The sequence below is a fragment of the Mirounga leonina genome, unplaced genomic scaffold (assembly GCF_011800145.1).
Source record: "Mirounga leonina isolate KUSES-001 unplaced genomic scaffold, KU_Mleo_1.0 Mir_176, whole genome shotgun sequence".
NCBI lineage: Eukaryota > Metazoa > Chordata > Mammalia > Carnivora > Phocidae > Mirounga > Mirounga leonina.
This window is the reverse complement of record NW_023270454.1, coordinates 5,355,118-5,375,166: the sequence shown is the minus strand read 5'-3', so window position 1 is coordinate 5,375,166 and position 20,049 is coordinate 5,355,118. Positions and strand designations below refer to the sequence as shown.

At 37.6% G+C, this 20,049-nt stretch overlaps 1 protein-coding gene across 1 annotated transcript in view; it reads right to left on the bottom strand.

Annotated features, from left to right (window-relative positions):
- Positions 1-19,427, bottom strand: part of DOCK5 (dedicator of cytokinesis 5) — a 181,877-nt gene extending 162,450 nt beyond the window's left edge. The window contains exon 1 of the mRNA XM_035022587.1: positions 18,201-19,427. Coding sequence (XP_034878478.1) covers positions 18,201-18,231 — 31 coding nt within the window. The 5' untranslated portion in view covers positions 18,232-19,427. The remainder of the gene's footprint in view (positions 1-18,200) is intronic.
- Positions 19,428-20,049: the final 622 nt, after the last annotated feature.

The following is a 20,049-nucleotide window of genomic DNA, read 5'->3' as shown; positions in this document are numbered from 1 at the left end:
CCCACTTTGAGCATGGTGGTACCCATGTCCTCAAAGATGGACACTTTCACCCTCACCAATAAGCCAGTGGAAGTCATTCAATGAAGACTGGAAATCAGGAAGACATGTGGAGAAGCAGAACAAGCTAGCCCAGCAGTCCTTCCAGGGTAAAGGTTGCTGGGCAATGCAGGGCAGGTGTCTCTAAGGACAGCAAAACCACTTTACTGCAGGCAGCTAAGACCAGAGTTCCCCTAGGAAGCAGCATGAGAGTGAGGGAATATTTCAATATTTTAACCATTTTCTGGCCATCCCTTCTGGCATTTCTACAGTGATTCAACTGAGGAACCAGGAATTTATTTAGAATACCAAAGATGCCTCAATCATGTACTCACTGTAGTACTCTCAATCTGGGTACAACATTAAAACACATTCTAATATTACTCATGCCTACAGTTCTATTAGCTTTTATTCTTTTCTACTGATCTGTTTCTTGTTAAAAAAAAAAAAAAGTAAAAGAGAAAAAAATCTGAGAGCAACTAAGGCAGGGTTTTAATGATGAAGTAAAAAAAACCTGACTTACTACTGAGCCCAGAACACCTTCCCCCCAACAAAATAAGGTATGAATCAGGTTCTTCTTGGTATGCATTCTTACTAAATACAAGCTAAATAGATCTGAGATAAAAAATGATCAGATCTAAGACTGTGTCCAGTTTACTGCATCTAACTTATGGACAGAAATCACAACTGAGGAATAGAGAATCTGAAGATAAAAGCCACAGATTACTGTGGAATCTGGAACAAGCACCCTGAAATGACAGGCAAAAATGTGACTATTTCCTCCATACGTACATGAATTTGAGACAAAATACAGTTCACTGAGAAAAAGGAATGATCCCCAACCAGGCTGTAAAACCCATTACTTCGAAAACATCAAGCTGAAAATGAGAAAACAAGAGTAGCAGGTTGGGACCTGGGCTTACATCTCAGCAGGGCGTGTCCCAGGACAAGCTTGACTGGTCGCTTTCCCACCATGGACCACATCCAGGAGGGTCCTAGAACTGAACCCCGGCCCCTTCCATCTTTTTTCTTTTTTTTAAGATTTTACTTATTTGACAGAGAGAGAGAAAGCACGAGAGGGAACACAAACAGGGGGAGAGGGAGAAGCAGGCTTCCCGCTGAGCAGGGAGCCCGAAACGGGGCTCCATCCCAGGACCCTGGGATCATGCGGTGAGCCGAAGGCAGATGGTTAACGACTGAGCCACCCAGGCGCCCCTGGGCCCCTTCCATCTTATATCCACCACAGTCACGTCTTGCTGCCAGCACAGTGAGAAGACACAGTGTGTGTGTATGTGGCCGGGAGGGAAGGGGGAATGAGAAGAGCAAACAGCTAGGGAAAAGGCCAGAAGCTGAAAAAATCTGGGAAACCATTTGGTCAAATCTCCTTGTTTCATAAATGAGAAATTGGAAGCCACGCACGCACGCGTGCATGTGTGTATTTGTGTGTGTGTGTGTAGCTGAAAAGTGACATGCAGGTGAAACCTGCTTACAGTCAGGCCACTAAAGATCCTTCCCATAGCTTGGCCAGAAAACTACCATCCTGGACTCTCACACAAGTCATTTAATCTTCAGGCTTCAATGTCCTCATCAATAAAATGACATTTGTGAAGTGGTATTTTTCCTGCCTCTTAGGGTTGTTATAAGAATAAAGTGAGGGGCATCTGGGTGGTTCAGTCGGGTAAGCCTCCGATTCTTGGTTTTGGCTCAGGTTCTGATCTCAGGGTCGTAAGATCAAGCCCTGTGTTGGGCTCCACACTCAGAAGTGGAGTCTGCTTAAGATTCTCTCTTTCCCTCTCTCTCTGCCCCTCCCCTGCTCATGCACACTCACTCTCTCTAAAATAAATAAATATAATAAAAGAATAAAAAATAATAAAATGAAAAGAAATATAAAAATGAGTAATTTTTAGTAATGTCTTTGGAACCAAGATATTTCAGCATAGAAGACAAGTACAAATTAAAAAAAAAAAAAGATAAAGAAATCTGGGCTAATCTATGTGAATTAGAAATATCATTATGAATTCGGAATATTTGTTTCTAAAAAATTATTTTATGTATGCTTTTCACTTCTACTGTGGCTATAGTAGAGAGCACGTCAGGGATCAAACGAACTCTCTCGTCTTAAAGATCTAAAAAATAGGCAAAATATGACTAATGGTTTTCAGGTACCAAACAGCATGCAGTGCAGGAGAGGGATGCCCGAGAGGACAGCAACAGATGAGGTAAGTCTACAATTGCCTCTGGTTCCTGCTTGAAAAGAGTCTCCAGGCGAAAGTAGAGGGAGGAGAAACACAAACAGCACGTGGCAGTCACCCTAAGATGAGGAAACAGAGTTGAGAATTCAGGGAGGTGCAGGTGGCCAAGATACCCAGGACAAAAAATCAGAGAGGAGTTTCCTCCCGAGTCTACAGCTGAGTACTGGTCAGCCCATGCATGCAAAGAAAATACCCAAGGCCAAGGAAAAGAACCACTAGAAAAGAACAGAAGGAGCAATTCCCACTCTTCTCACAGGGCTGGGGACAGTTTGTGTTTTCCACAACCAGCATGGAGAAACCTTGCGCTATGTGACCACTGCTCTGAGTACTGGAAGAGCAGAGCCTTGGTAGTGCAACACAACGAGCCCACAGGTAAAGGCTGTGCCGGTCCTGCCTAAGCAAGGTCAAATGCAAACATGGAAAGAATAAAAGTTTCCTCATAACTTAACTGCATCCCAGAACAAGATTCAAACTCCCAACAAAATGAAATGTACAATGTCTGACATCCACTTCAAGATTACCAGGCGTCCAAAGAAGGATGAACATATCACCTAAAGTCAGGAGAAAAATGAATCAATAGAAAAAGACCTAGAAATGACAAAGATCGGTCAATAAGACATGTCTCAGGTAACTAAAGGATTCAAATCATACAGAGTATATTCTTTGACTACAATGGAATTAAACTAAAAATCAGTAACAGACATTTTAAAAATCCCAAAACATTGAAACTGAGCAACATACCTCTTACCAGCCCGAGGACCATTCAAAAATCAATGTAATCTACCACATTAAGATGAAAAAAAAATATGATCATCTCTACAGATGCAGAAAAGGCATTTGATAAAATCTGATATCCACGCCTGATTAAAAAAAATACTGTCAGCAAATTAGAAATATCTTCATCCTGATAAAAAGCATATAAGATATACCTAAGCTAATACCATATCAAATTGTCAAATTTTTTTTTCAAATTGTCAAATATTAAGTGTGCTTCCCTAATACTGGAAACAAGGCAAGGACATCAGCTCTCAACACTTCTATTCCACATTTTGATGGTGGTTCTAGCTAGTGTAATAAGGCAAGAAAAAGAAATAAAAAGTCTACTAATTGGAAAGGATGACACAGAAAATAACATGTTATTAGAAAAGAACATGATCATCTACATAGAAAATCTTAAGGCATTTACAAAAGAGTTACCAGAAAAATGAATGAGTTTAGGTGGTGTCAGGACTCAATTTTTGTCAATATATAGAAATCTATTGTATTGTTGTATACTATAACCAGCAAACTAAAACTGGGTTCTGAGGTAATATGCATTTCTTCCCACAGATTCTCAATGAAACAGCTTGAAAACCAGTGCCCCAGGTAAACTCTTACACAAGTGTACCAAGAAATAGGTACAAGAATGTTCACAGTAGCAGTGTTTGTAGCAGCAAAAAGTGGAACCACTAAATGTCCATTGAAAGGAAAAAGGAGAGATAAATTATGATATATTCAAACATAAGGTACAACAAAGAAAATGAATGCATGCAAATTTGCACACATACCACAAAACGTTGAGCAAATAAAAAAAGAATCTTTAGAGAAATATACACAAGATGATGCTTTTAGAGAAAATTCAAAATCTTGCAAAACAAAATGAATTAGGTTTTTAAAATATGCATGTATATATGGTAAAACCAAAGGAAAAAAAACCAGAAATAAAACACACTAATTTCAGAATATTTTTATATCCAAGCTAGGACTGGAGTGTTAAGACTTTTGGGGGGAAGCATGGATATGTGGCTAATAGCCAGAGAACCTTTTTTGCAATTCATTGGACGGTGATACACAGCAGGGTTTATTACTGTTTCTCTTTATACTCTTCACAAGTGTTGCGACCATTCTTTTATGTATTCAATATTTAATTCAAACAATGAAAATCAGCTAGACAGATAGATCTACACGTACATATACATGGGGCGTATTCATAATGACAAAAAAATACTTCTTTAACTTATTACAGGGTACCATATACCTTCATATATATTATTCCAGTGGTTCACAAGTGTTAGCATGCAGGAAAGTCACCTGGAAGGATCGTTAAAACACAGATTGCTGGGCCTTACATCTAGCATTTCTGATTCAGCAGGTCAGGCTTGAGAATTTGCATTTGCACATGTTCCCTAGGCAGCACTGAGGCTGCTGGTTCAGGCCAACTCTTCAGGACCTCCCCACTCTCTTTTTTCTTACTCTCTAAAATAAATAAATAAATCCTTTTTTAAAAAAGATACAATTAGTTGGAGTCAATTCAATGCAAAGATATGGAAAATCTTTCAATCTCGTTTCTTCCTGAAGTCTGAAGAAAGGTGAATATATTATTTCTCTGATTTAATTTTAGAACAAAAGAAAAATCTAAATTTTGGATTGTATTTCACTATAATCATCTCACATTTTAAAAAATTCACCCAAGTTCCACTTTCTTTTCACATACATTTGAACATACCAGAAGTAGAGTAGATAAATTTTTCCAATTCAACATGCCTTTCAAGTTATCCCCAAAGCATTAAAATTTTAGGCACGCATTATCATAAAAAAAATATTGTTCATAAAATATAACAACCTAGCTTCCCTTACAACACAATCTAAACGTTAACAGCAAAATAACGTTTTTTTCCAATCAGAAATCTAGGCTTCTTTGTTTTTTGGCATTTAAAAATAGAAATCACTCTAAAGCTAGTGGAAAAATATATTTCCTGGTCTTCCACATTAGCATATTTTATTTCAATATAATGCATTAGGCAGTAAGCAGTGACCTACAGTATTTGCATCTGCTCCAATGTAAAGTGTTACAATTCCAACTTCTACTTCTATGCTGTGAACCACAAAGAGAGGACAAAATCATGTACCATCAAAAGGCAACACATTTTATGATGAGCTACACATATGACATACACTCACTTCACTCCCCACTCACATCCCCACCCTACTGCCCTGCCTCATTAGACATTTTTTATGATATCAGAGCACAGTATAGGTAAGGAGAAAAAACAAAGATCAGTCTATTTCAGTTAGATGGCTGGAGACTTTATTCTTTGACACCTGCAGGGTCATCTTAGACCTACTGCTCCGCATTTCCACTCTTGCTGCGTTCGTCGTTGTTCATCATCTAGAACTCAGGTTACTACCCTTAGGTCTTTGCTGATTGCTCTGCTCTCAGTCTCTCCTCAGGTATGAAACATGACAAAAAATGACAGCTACATCACAGGGCTGTTGTGGAGATTAAGACAATACTTACCATGGGAAGAACTAGCTATAACTGGCATTACAACCCTATTCTGCATAATCATGCCACTCTAGCACTTTTCTGACAATACACCCAAAAATCTTCCCATGGTTCTCTATTTTCTACTGATGCCATATGTTTTAGGAATTTTCAAAGCTCATCCCTTCCTGAGTCTTCTTTGGTAACCCCCTTTGCTCGAATAGCCCTACTTTCTTCCATTTGACTACATCCTAGCCATAAAGTAAACTTACAAAAGCTCAACTACACACTAACTGGGATTACCCCAGCCTTTGATGGTTTTACCACTTGAGGGATTACAATGCTCCATCTACTCCACACTTCAGAGTTTGCTGTGTGACTTGACCTGCCCAGGTCCCTCCTGGGGCTCTGTGCAGAGGAGGCTCACATCAGGCATGGCCCCATGTGCCCATGGCTTTCTTGACACCTGTCTTCTTGAAGAGGTGACAATAGAGGCCCTATGTAGATTTGTCTTTACTTACCTAAATTACAACAGCTTCTTCCCCTCATTGAATCTCCTTAAAAGAGAACTAAGAATGTTCCTGATAGTGTCCTTTAGTCAAGTCCTATCTGTACACTACTGTAAACAGTCTTTGTTTTTTTTTTCTCCTTACCCACACTATGCTGTGATACTGTAAAAAAAGGAAGAAAAAAAAAAGTTCTGCTGGGGCAGAGACATGGGTTAGGGATATAAGTGTGGAGTGACGTGTACATGAATATGTGATATGTGAAAAGGTGCCAAGTATAGGGGATATGGATGGCATAGCTCCCTTAACAAATAGGGCTGATTCCAGGTTTTCTCTATCTTGATAGTTCTTTGGACCTTTCAAGAAATTTCAGAAAGAGTAAAGTTGGTTGCCTAAGCTTAGAGCCATTTTCCCCCTTCAATTCTCTGTCATTTAATGGAAAGTTTAACAATATTGTTTTTGTTACACACATTTGAATCTCATGTTTGTCATCTTATGCTTTCTTTTTCCTGTAAAATATTCTTGTTTGTTTTGTTTTGTTTATCTCTTGCTCTGTGGATTCTGGTTTCCTTTTTCCCCTTCTGGTAATATAAGGTAATTCTCTGTATAGAGAGGCTTTATTCGTATTTCTCAAAAATTGGAAACAACCCAAATGTCCTTCAATAAGAGAGTAAGTAAACAAGGTGTGGTACATCCATACACTGGAATTCTACTCAGCAATTAAAAGGAACAACCAGTGACACAATATGAATGAATCCCAAGTGCATTATATTAGGTGAAAGAAGCTAGACTCAACAGAGGATATTTATACTGTCTGATTCCATTTACACAGCATTCTGGAAAAGACTAAACTATAGAGGAGTAAGACAGGCCAGTATACTGGCTAAAGCGATGGAAGGGAGCTGACCAGAAAGGAGCACAGGAAAAAGTTAGAGGGTGATAGAAGTAGTTCACATTTTTATGGTGGTGGCAGTTGGCACAAATGAATGAGTTTGTCAAAATTCACAGACCTATGTGCTAAAAAAAGGTGAATTTTACTGTATGTAAATTATATTTTGCTTTTTAAAAATTTTAATTAAAAAGCACAAAAAGTTTATTCTACTCATGATTGCTTTGCCACTTTGAAAAAAACTCTTGAATTTATCTTAATTATCATTATCTTTAATCAGACATTAATCAACTGATGTAAGAGAAATACTTTTACATCCTCATATCCACACCCCTTCTTAGTTTTTCTTCTCTTCATCTGGCAGCTTTATTGCATAACATTAGAGTTGATTATTTTTATATTTTTTACCTGCTTTTACAAAAATAACTGTTCCATGCTCTTTTGTACCTATACTTAAACTAATTAGTTCTATGTAGTCTTATGTCTAATTGATTTCTGATTTACTACTAACCTTTTTATAGCATTACTTCCTCATTTTTGCATTATTCAGGATGATCTTTAGGTTGCCTAGAATAAATCTTAAATCTCTACTATTGTTTGAATCCTTGTATCTGCCGCTCACCCCCCAAATTCATATGTTGAAATCATAACCCCCAAAGGTGATAGTATTGGCAGGCAGAGCCTCTGGAAGTGATTAGGTCATGAGGGTGAAGCCCTCATGAAGAGGATTAGTATCTTGTAAATGAGATCCCACAGAGCTCTCTAGCCAGTTCCACCATATGAGGACACAACAAGAAGTCTGACCAGGAAGACGGCCCTCACCTGACCATGCTGATACTCTAATCTCAGACTTCCAGCCTCCAAAACTGTGAGCAGTAAATTTCTGCTGTTTATAAGCTACCCAGTGTGTCATATTCTGTTGCAGTAGCCCAAATGGACTAGGACAATCAATCTCCTAGTAGTTCATTTAATTTGAGCACATATGTAGAACTCTTTCTTGGCTCTTGCATCTGTGAATTATTGTAGCCTTCAAGTTCAACTGAGTTTAGAATTCTTGAGTCAAAAAACCTTTTGTTCAAAAGATTCAAGAAGACCCAAGTAAACAGAAACATATCAAGTTCCTGTAAGAAAAGATGATAATATTAGTTCTCAACAAAGATCTCAATGCTCTAAATACAAGGTATACTAAGTTAAATTTCAATTAAAATTCCAATGGAGTCTTAAAGATTTTAATACATAAATGATAATGAAATTTATCTAGAAGAATAAATGTATTAAAAAAATTAAAAATATTTTGAAAATGAAGAATTAACAAAAGGATACTTGCCCCCAACACGTTTTTTAAAAAAGCTACAATGATGAAACCAAGGTGGTTATTTAGAATAGACAGATCAGTTAGCAGAATTTTTGAAATCCAGAAATAGACTCAAATATAGGAAGGTGGTAAATGATAAAATTAGCAATTTAAGTAAGATAGGGTAGAAATAATTTATTTAATAAGTGTTGCCAAAATAATCACCTTCCTGGGTAGAGAAAAGAATAAGTTTGATGTGCCCTCATACCATATATGAAAATAAATTTTAGATGGATTAGGGATTTAATAAAATAAAAATCATAAAAGTACTAAAAGAAAAATACAAGGCAATATATTTATAACTCTGGAAAAAGGAAAGCCTTTCTTAGCGGATGGCCAGGTCAGATAGCAAAAAAGATTGCAGATTTGGTCAGAAAAAAATTTAAGCTCCCACAGAACAAAAGGCCATAATGACATGAAAAATCAATCACAAATGGAAAAAAATTACAACATGCTGGTATGATCATATCAATAAATGCAGAAAAAGCATTTGATAAAATCCAGTAACCATTTGTGATACTGTGATTTATAGTAAGAATTATATATATATTTAGTCTTCATCCTCTTCATGACACAGAGCTCCTAAAACTTTGGAATTTCCTGGGTGATAAGAGTATTAGGAGCATCTTTCGTTCTATTACTGGTCGTTGACTTTGATTTCTGACACAGTGCTCCTGAAACCCTCGTAATTTCCTGGGGGACAGACGTGTCATTTGTTCTAGTGAGGTAACTCGGGGGGGGGGGCTCCTGGATAAGGGCTGGTCACTGGAAAGACCAAGTCATGATTAGAAGCTTGGAATTTTCAGCCCCAAACCCCCCATTCTCTTGAGAAGGGAGAAAGGCTAAAAATGGAGTTAATCATAGATCAAGGCTACTTGATAAATCCTCCATAAAATCCCCAAAGTACAGAGTTTGGAGAGCTTCCAGGTTGGTGAACATGTGAACACACCCCTCCCCACATACCTTGCTTTATGCATCTCCTCCATCTGGCTGTTCCTGTGTTATATCCTTTTATAATAAATTGGTAATGCAATAAGTAACATGTTTCACTGAGTTCTTTGAGGCACTCTAACAAATTAAACCTAAAGAAGAGGTCATGGGAACCTCTGATTTATATCCAGTCAGTCAGTAGGACAGGTAACAACCCAGACTTGCAATTGGCATTCTAAGTTTGGAGGGGGTCACTGGAATCTCTGATTTGTAGCAGGACCATAAGAAACACAAGTAACAGCTTGAAACTGGTGCCTGAAGGTTTGGGGGGGAAGTCTTATAGGACTGAACCCTTCACCTATAGAATCTGACACTATCTTCAGGCAGATAGTGTCAGAACTGAGTTGAAGTTAAAACTAGAAATAGAAGAACTAAATAAATGGAGAGATATTCCATGTTCGTGGATAGAAACTCAATATTATCAAGTTGTCAGTTCAACTTGATTCATCTACAGTCAATGCAATCCCAGTCAAAATCCCAGCAAGTTATTTAGTGTATACTGACAAACTGATTCTACAGATTACATGGAGAGGCAAAAGACCCAGAAGAGCCAAAACAATATTGAAGGAAAAGAACACAGTTGCAAGACTAATACTACCCAGCTTCAAGACTTACCATAAAACTACAGTCATCAAGACAGTGTGGTATTAACAAAATAACAGATGGACAGAACAGAATAAAGCCCAGAAACAGACATACACAAATATATCTTTGTCAAAATATCTTCATCTCTGACAAAGGTACAAAGGCAATACAATGGAGAAAAGACAGTCTTTTTAACAAATGGTGATAGACCTGGACAACCACATGCAAAAAAAAAAAAAAAAGAATTTAGACACAGACCTCATACTCTTCACAAAATTAATTCAAAATGGATCTTAGACCTCAGTGTAAGATGCAAAACTATAAAACACCCAGAGGATAATGTAGGAAGAAATTTAGATGACCATGGGTTTGGTCATAACTTTTTACATACAACACCAAAAGCACAATCCGTGAAAGAAATAACTGATAAGCTGGACTTCATTAAAATTAAAACTTCTGCACTGCAAAAGATGCTCTCAAGAGAATGAGAAGATAAGCCACAAACTGGCAGAAACTATTGGCAAAAGACGTATTTGATAAAAGACTTTTATTTCAAATATACAAAGAACTCAAAACTCAACAATAAGAAAAATAAACAACCCAATTAAAAAAGGGGTCAAAGATTTTTACAGACATCTCACCAAAAACAGATATACATGTATAACTGACAAATGAGTATATGAAAAGATACTCATCATATGTCATTAGGGAACTGCAAACTAAAACAATAATGAGATGCCACTACAGACCTATTAGAATAACCAGAATCCAACAATGACAACACCAAATGTTGGTAAGAATGTGGAACAATAGGAACGTTCTCCCATAGGAACTTCCTGATGGGAATGCAAAATGGTACAGCCAGTTTGGAAGAGAGTTTAGCAATTTGTTTAAAAATTAAAAATACTTGGGGCACCTGGGTGGCTCAGTCGTTAAGCGTCTGCCTTCAGCTCAGGTCATAAACCCAGGGTCCTGGGATCGAGCCCCACATTGGGCACCCTGCTCAGCTGGAGGCCTGCTTCTCCCTCTTCCACTCCCCCTGCTTGTGTTCTTGCTCTCTCTCTCTCTCCGTCAAATAAATAAATAAAATATTTAATAAATAATTAAAAACTAAATTAAAAATACTCTTATCCTATGATCTAGCAATTGCACTCTTTGGTATTTATTCAAATGAATTGAAAACTTATGTCCACACAAAAACATGTACAGGGATGTTTACAGAAACTTAACGAGAATGTCCTTTAGTAGGTGAATGGATGAATAAACTGGAACATTCAGACAATAGAGTATTATTCAATGCTAAATACAAATGAGCTATCAAGCCATGGAAAGCCATGGAAGGACCCCAAACACATATTACTAAGTGAAAGAAGCCAATCTGAAAAAGCTACATACTGTATGATTCCAACTATGTGACATTCTAGAAAAGGCAAAACTATGAGGACTGTAAAAAGAGCAGTCGTTGCCAGGGGTTGGAAGGTGGGGCTGGGGGTAGGAGCTGTGGAGAGATTAATAGGTGGAGCACAGAGTATTTTTAGATGATTTTTATTTGGAGATTTTAAAAATGAAACTATTTTGTATAATACCATAATGACAGATACATGTCATATATTTGTCCAAGCCTGTAGAATGTACAAGAGTGAACCCTGTTAACTATGGACTTGGGGCAATTATGATGTGTCAATGTACATTCATCAATTGTAACAAATGTACCACCGTGCCGGAGGGATGTTGGTATTAGGGGAATATATGCATGTGTGGGCAAGGGATATAGGAGAAATCTTTGTACTTTCCTTTCAATTTTGCTGTGAACCTAAAAATGCTCTTTTATAAAGAGTCTTTTAAAAACTTACAACATATATATGGCAAAGACAGAAAAATGTATGCCATAAAACTTTATCAATCATAATGAAAAATGAAGATTTTTACTCAAGAGAAAAATAAGCAAAGAACACGGACCAATTACAAAATAAAAGTGTCCAATAAGTGCATAATATCTCCATCAAAAATAGTAAAATGAAAAAAGCAGCAATCCATTTTTTTCCTATCAGATTACGAAATATTTTAAAATACGGCAATACTCAAGGTTGGAAGAATGTGGGAGACAGGTACTCTCAAACACTGTGAGAATACCAAGGAGTCATTTTCTTGGAGGCCATTTAGGAAATATGCAGTACATTTAAGAAGACCTTTTTATTGAGGTAAAATAAGACACACAATCGGGGCGCCTGGGTGGCTCAGTTGGTTGAGCGACTGCCTTCGGCTCAGGTCATGATCCTGGAGTCCTGGGATCGAGTCCCGCATCGGGCTCCCTGCTCAGCGGGGAGTCTGCTTCTCCCTCTGACCCTCCCCCCTCTCATGCTCTATCTCATTGTCTCTCTCAAATAGATAAATGAAATCTTTTTAAAAAAAAATAGACACACAATCACAGGTATATAGTTTGATTAATTATTAAGAAATGAACCTGTGTATGTAACCAGCACCCAGGTGAAGAAATAGAATATTAGGAGTAAGTACTCCAGAAACTCCCTTCATGACCCTTCCCAGTTTCCTTCTCAAATATAACCACTCTCCTGACACTATAGGTTCCCCTGGTCTGTGGTTAAACAGTACACGGAACCTGAATGATACATTATATATATGCAATTCATTCATGTTCTTGCTTTTACTAGTAGTTTCCTCATATTCAGCGCTACATGGTATTCCATTTTGTGAATCTACAATTTATCCACCCATGCTGGATGGACATGTGGGTTGTTTCCAATTTGGGGTACTTCAGCTATATGCTTCTATAAAATAAGCACCCTTACACATGTCTTTCAGTATGCATATGTACTCAGTTCTATAGGATATTTACAAAGGAATGAAATTGCTGAATCACATGGTATATGTATGTTCAATTTTAGTTAATATCGCCAAACAGCTTTTAATAGTCATTGTATCAAATTACACACCCAACCCAACAGTGAGTAAGAGTTCCATGTTGCTCCACATCCTAACCAACACTTGGTTTTAGAAAAGAAAGACTAAAAAATCAATGATCAAATCATCAATATCGCAAAGCTTTAAAAAAAAAAAGAAGCAAATTAAATTCAAAGGAAGTAGAAGGAAGGGAATAATAGAAAGAAGAGCAGAAATTAAATAATACAAAAAATACGCATTCAATTAAAAGGACCGACAAAACTGAAAGTTGTTAGATGTTAAAAACTAGTGTCAACAAAACTTAGATGAAATGCAGAAATTCTTTTGAAAAATACAACTTAATAAAATTGACACAAGAAGAGTTAGAAAATCTGAGAAGTACTATTAAAGAAATTGAATCATTAATACTTTTTCCCAAACCAAACTCAAAGCACACATGACTTCTCTGGTGAGTTCCACATAACCTTTAAGGAGAAATATTACCAATCTTACAGAAAGAAAACAAAATTCACAACTCTTTTTATGCATGAATATTAGAAATGTACATCAATTCTGACATAGCACTTATAGGAATTTATTCCATGATGTATTTATTTAAATACACGAAGATACATGTACAGGAATAATCACTGTGGTATTGTTCATTGTTAATGACTAAATTCTGTCCCCTCCCCAATTCATATGTTTAAGTCCTAACTCCCAGAACCTCAGAATTTGACCATATTTGGAGATAAGCCTTTACAGAAGTGCTTAAGTTAAAATGAGGTCTTTAGAGTGGGCTCTAATCCGTTATGACTAGAATTCTTACAAGAAGGGAAAATATGGACAGACATGCACAGGGGGGAGATGGTGTAAAGACACAGGGAGAAGCAGGCCATCTACAAGCCAAGGCCAGGAACACGGTGTTCCCTCACAGTCCTCCAAAGGAACCAACCCTGCCGACACTGTGATCTCAAACTAGGCTCCAGAACTGTGAGACAGTACATTTCTGGTGTTTAACCCACCCAGTCTTTGGTACTTTGCTGTGACCGTCCTAGCAAACTAATACGCTCATAAAAGCGAAAGGGCAGGAATACATCATTCAATTTTTTTTTAATTTTATTTTTAAGTAATCTCCATACCCAACATGGGGCTTGAACGCACAACCCCGAGATCAAGAGTCACACAGTCTACCAACGGAGTCAGTCAGGCACCCCAATCAATATATCTACCAGAAAAAATTGTTTAAATAAATTCGAGTACATCCATACTGTGAAATACTACAGAGTCTGTATGAAAAGTGAAGTATGTACATGCATGGGTATTGAACTAGAGTTTTTTTTTAAGATTTTATTTATTTATTGGAGAGAGAACATGTGCACGAGCAGGGGCAGGGCAGAGGGAGAGGGAGAAGCAGGCTCCCCACTGAGCAGGGAGCCAGACTCGGGGCTCGATCCCAGGACCCGGATATCATGACCTGAGCCGAAGGCAGACGCTTAACTGACTGAGCCACCAGGTGCCCTGTATTAGAGTTGTTGATAAAATGTCCATAATTTGTCCTTAAAAGAGTATACTGTAATATCTATCTATCATGTCCCATTTTTGTTAAATAATTCAATGTGTGTTTCAAAAGCACAGAAAATGTCTGCAAGTTCACACAATAAATTGTTAACGTGTTCAAGAGATAAGAGAAGGCATTATCTAGCGCTTTATGGTTCGGTTGAAAATGATGAGCATATCTTGTTTCCTTAATCATAAGGAATCTCCATCAAATCTCCATACATACACCAGATTATATGTAATACACCAGATTATATGTAATAAACAGATCAGAATCACAATTGGACTTTTAAAAAACTGAACAAAATGGTTTAAAAGTTTATAAGAATGAAAAGATATTTGAGAACTGATAACATTCTGAAAAGGAATTTTTCTTTTGACCCATTAAAACTATCTATAAAGTTTCCATATACTCAAAGCAGTTTAGCACTGATATAAAAATAGAAAAATAATGGTATCAAATAGCTTAGGAAAATAGACAAATAAATATGATAACATCATTTTAATGTAGTGAGGAAAAATGATCTAATAAACAGTGCTGGCTATTCATCTGAAAGAAACAAAATTTGACTCCCTACCTTACTCCATGTACAAATAAAGGCAAAGGGCTAGTACACTTTAAAAACATACTCAACTTCACATCTACAAGTCTGAAAAATAACAGCAAACCGTTATCCACCAGCAGATTACAATATCTAGTACTAACCGGTCAGTAGGTTGACAACTCATAAAGTACTGGTATGAATGTGAACTATTAAAAGTTTTTGGAAAATAATCTGACAATAGTCTTGACCTAGCAATTATTTTTGGAATTCAGCAGAAATAAGAGCATCAGTGTATAAGGAAATTCAAATAGAGCTGTTTATTGCAGCATTGTTTGTAGTGGTAACCAAACTGGAAACAACCAGAAGGTTCAGAAAAAGGAAACATTAAATAAATCATCAGACACATACCCTATGAATAATTAGTCATTTTTGAAAGACATGTGAATCACATCTACATTCACTGACCTGGACATTTGCCATCATATGCTGTTAAATGGAATAAAAAGGAAGAAAAAAGAAAGCAAGCTGTTGAGTAATATGTGTAATATGATCCCCCCTACTTTTTTTTTTTTTTAAACAAACAGGAAGCAAAAATTAGCCTATCCACACATCTGGCTTGTCTGAGCACTGAAATAGGTGTTGATGACACAGCTACCTTCTTTTCTTATTTTACTTTTAAAAAAATACTTAACTGTGGTAAAATGCACGTAACATTAAATTTACCATTTTAATTATTTTAAGTATACAGTTTAGTACTGTTAAATATCTTCACATTGCTATGCAACCAACTCCCAGAATTTTTTCATCTTGCAAAACTGAAACTCTTTACTCATTAAACAGTAACTCCCCATTTCCCTTTACCTGCTAGCCCCTGGTAACCACCATTGTACTTTGTTTCTATGATTTTTTTAAAAGATGTATTTATTTTAGAGAGAGAGAGACCATGAGCTGGAGGCGCACAATGGAGGGAAAGAGAATCTCAAGCAGAATTTGTGCCTAGCCTAGAGCCCCATGTGGGCCGCAATTCCATGACCCTGAGATCACGACCCCAGCCAAAACCAAGAGTAAGGCACTTAATGGACTGCATCACCCAGGCACCCCTCTGTTTCTATGAATTTGACTACTCTAAGTACCTCATATACAGGGAATCCCACAGCATTTGTCTTTTTGTGACTGGCTTACTTCATTCAGCATAATGTCCTTAGGTTTATCCATGTTGTAGTATATGTCAGAATTTCACTCTTTTTTTAAGGCTGAATAATATTCATTGTATGTATATACCACAATTTTATTTATCCATTCATCCATCGATGGACACCTGGGTCCTTCTCATTTCTTGGCTACTGTACATAATGCTGCTATGAACACGGATATACGAATAAATCCTAGAGACCCTGCTTTTTTTTTTTTAAGATTTATTTATTTGAGAATGAGAGACAGAGAAAGTGCATGGGGGCAGGGGGACAGAAGGAGAGAGAAAATCTCAAGCAGATTTGTGCTGAGCGGGGAGCCCCAAGTGGGCCTTGATCTCATAACCCTGAGATCATGACCTGAGCTGACATCAAGAATTGGATGCTTAACTGACTGAGCCACCCAGGTGCCCCTAGAGACCCTGCTTTTAATTCTTCGGGATCTTCCCCAAAAGTGGAATTGCTGGATCATAGGGGTAATTTTCTTTTTAATTTTAGAGGAACCACCATACTGTTTTTCATAGTGGGTACACCATTTTACATTCCCACAACAGGGCACAAGGGTTCTAATTGCTCCACATCCCTGCCAATCTTGTTATTTTGTTGTTGTTTTTTTTTTATATATAGTAGCTATCTTAATGGGTATAAGGTGATATGTCATTTTGTTTTGATTTGCATTTCTCTAATGATCAGTGATGTTGAACATTTTTCATGGGCTTGTTGGCCATTTGTACATCTTTGGAGAAATATCTATTCAAATCCTTTGTGTATTTTTAAATTGGATGATTTGGGGTTTTTTCACTGTTAAGTTGTAGGACTACCTGAGAAGGGTGCCAGGGGGTCCCAGGGCAGGGGTGGAGGCTAATGAAGCCAGTAACTTTTTCTTTAATCATCTCTGTATTATTTAGTTTGTTATGAAACACACAGATGCCTTTCAGATTATTTTTATATTTAATGAATTATAGGAAAGTAAGATGAATCTGTGTCCCATTGCCAAGAGGGGCCTCCTGCCAACCCCTGCAAGTTCTTGCCCATCTCACTGTTTTAGTTTCCCTCTCCTAGTGAAGATAGATTTATTCTCAGTTCATTTCTACCTTTTCCAACTGCAAGGGAATGAGATTCAGAGTGACTCACTTGTTCTTTTTCTTATGGATATAAAATATACCAATAATATTCATCATAGGGTAAAAAAGATACATTTAATATATAGATATTATAAAAAATAAGGAGTCAAAAATATTATATAAATGTAGGAAGCTTAAAAATGCTTAAGATAAAAATGCCTCATTCATTCATTCAACATATCAAGTACAACTTGGTCTTGTCCTAGTTGCTGGAGACAGAGCAGGAAACAAAACAGAAAAAGTCAGAAAGTGATAAGTGCTATAAAAAGTAATGCTGGGTAAGCAAGGGTGGGGTAATATTCAGACAGGGCAATCAGGGAAACTTTCTCTTATTTTGAGTCTCAGCTGTAACAGACTACAAATGTCCACACTTCACCCATGAGGTACAGGGTCTCCCTACTTAACAGAAATTTAATTCTGTTTAAAGATTTTGAGAAATCTAAATAATCATCTCCCAAAATGGACCTAAATCTATCTTAATATATAAGTATGCATTTTAAGATTTTTTAAAAAGAAGTTACTTGTCATGGAAGAAATAAATACTGGTATCCCTCCCCAAATTCATATACTGAAGCCCTAATCCTCAATATGATGGTATTTGGAGATGGGGTTCTGAGAGGCAATCAGGTTTAGATGAGGTCATGGGGATGGGGCTGCCATGATGGGATTTGTATCTCTGTAAGAGGAGGAAGAACCAGACCTCTCGCTCCTCCCTTAGCCACTAAGGATACAAAAGGAGGCCATCTGTAAACCAGGAAGAGGGCCCTGACCAGAACCCAACCATGCTGGTACCCTGATCTCAGACTTTCCAACTTCCAGAACTGTGACAAACAAATGACTATTGTTTAATCCACCCAGTCTATGGTGTTTTGTTAGAACAGCCCAAGCAGACTAAGACATTACTTCTCTTGACAATAGCAATCCATTCTTACCACTCATTCTCATTTCACTTTTTATGCTTCATTAAAAGTCCTTCACTTATTCACCTTTTTTTTTTGATAATAAAACATTTCAGCACATGTACCCTGTTTAGAGGACGAAGACCCAGAGTGCATATTCCAAATCTCGACCCATGGGTAAACCACTGAGCCCTCCAGGGATGGAAGAATTAGCTTATTCAGTTCCAGAGCTTTCAATAGAAACGGTCAGTTGACCAGAGCAAAGGCCCCAGAGCAGGCAGGAGTCCGGGTGAGCTATACTCTGTGGATGAGGTTACACAACATATCGTTTGCTGGGCAGGTAGTTGTCAGTGGCACCAAGGGTGGAAGACGTTTTTTGGCAAATTTCTTCCAACACTCCATCCTTCCTGCAGATGGGAAGTCTTCTTATAGTAAAGGAAATACTGATGTCCCTCGGCCTTGATGAAAGTCCTTCTTTAGCTGACTGGGCTCTGTGCTTGCTACAAATAAGCGAGAGCATTGTGGGTTTCACCAGGAGCCTCTGTTGAAAGGTAGGGACAAGTGAAACAACAAGAGATGAGAGAGAAAGGCATAAATTCTAATGATCTCTACCTCAGTGTGGTAATGTGGCAATAATTATGATTCCGTCTTCATCCTATCTGATTAGAGGGGGGGAAAGTGAATTGACAGAGATCTTATTCTCAGGGAACTCCTGTGAAACAGCTAGGGGTAGGGCATATCACTCTTTTAGTTGTATTTGAGAAGATAAAGGAGTGTCTGAGTCAGGGGGAGATTCAGGCCACCTGTCTCCTAAGAGTTCTCATATCCACCCACCCAGAAGTGAATATGATATGACCCATTGAATTATATTTCCATTTATTTTAAAGATGGGGCTTGGGAAGTATTCATAAGTGATAAGGCAGGGGTCCTCAGGGGTAAGGTCTGCCTTTCAGATCCCTTTTGAAATAATATCAGGATTATTAAAAGAAAGAAAAATCTACAACCACCCTAGAAACCAAATAAAAGCACTATCCTGTGCCAGGGCCTTTGAGAGAGTCTTCCTACATGGCAAGGTAGACTTGAGCAGCATGAAGAAAGCAAGAACACCAACTCAATTTTCCCTGAGAGAAAATAGTATCCCCCCCCCCCAAACAGCAAAGACCCTAACAAAAGCCAACATTCCTTGCTAACTTGGAGGGATGAGGGCATTTCTTCACTCCCAAATGGCTGGAGACAAGTTCAGGTAAACAGGAGCACAGAGTAGCCCTGGGAATGGTGAGCTGATAGGATCAGCCTAACTCTGCAGCCAGGTGGGTCTGGATAGGAATCCCAGCTCCACCACCTACTAGTTACTAAACTTCTCTAAGCCTCCAGTTTCTCCTCTACCAAAATGCCTAATAACTGTGACTTTTGCACAGGATTGCTATGAGGATTCAATGAAATGGGAATGTAAAATGCTTAGAATAGTCCCTGCAAGTGTTCATCCAGAGATGATGATGGTGATGGTGACCATCAATGATGATGATGGTGACGGTGAATGGTGGCAATGATGATGGTGATGGTGACCATCAATGATGATGATGACAGCCATTAGTGGTGGCACTGGGATTTAAGATTTGGCAAAATACAGCTAAAGCTTTTGAAAAGCTTCACTTACTTTATGTATTCTTTTTTTTTTTTTTTAAATGTACAATAGATGACTTTATGGTTTTCCTTAATACTGACAGGAATAGAAAACAAACTTGAAATATATCACATTTAGATGACTGGAATAATTAAGAAATACAAATACACATTTATAAGGCTTTATAGCATAATTACTTTTAAAAATCAGTGTCAGAGTTGCGTACTGGCTAGAACAATTAACAGAAAAAGAACATCACAATATCAACCATGTGACATAGTAACACTGCAGAAAATAACCTATAGGATTCTCTACTATGCCTTGACTATATAGACTAACCTAAAAATCAA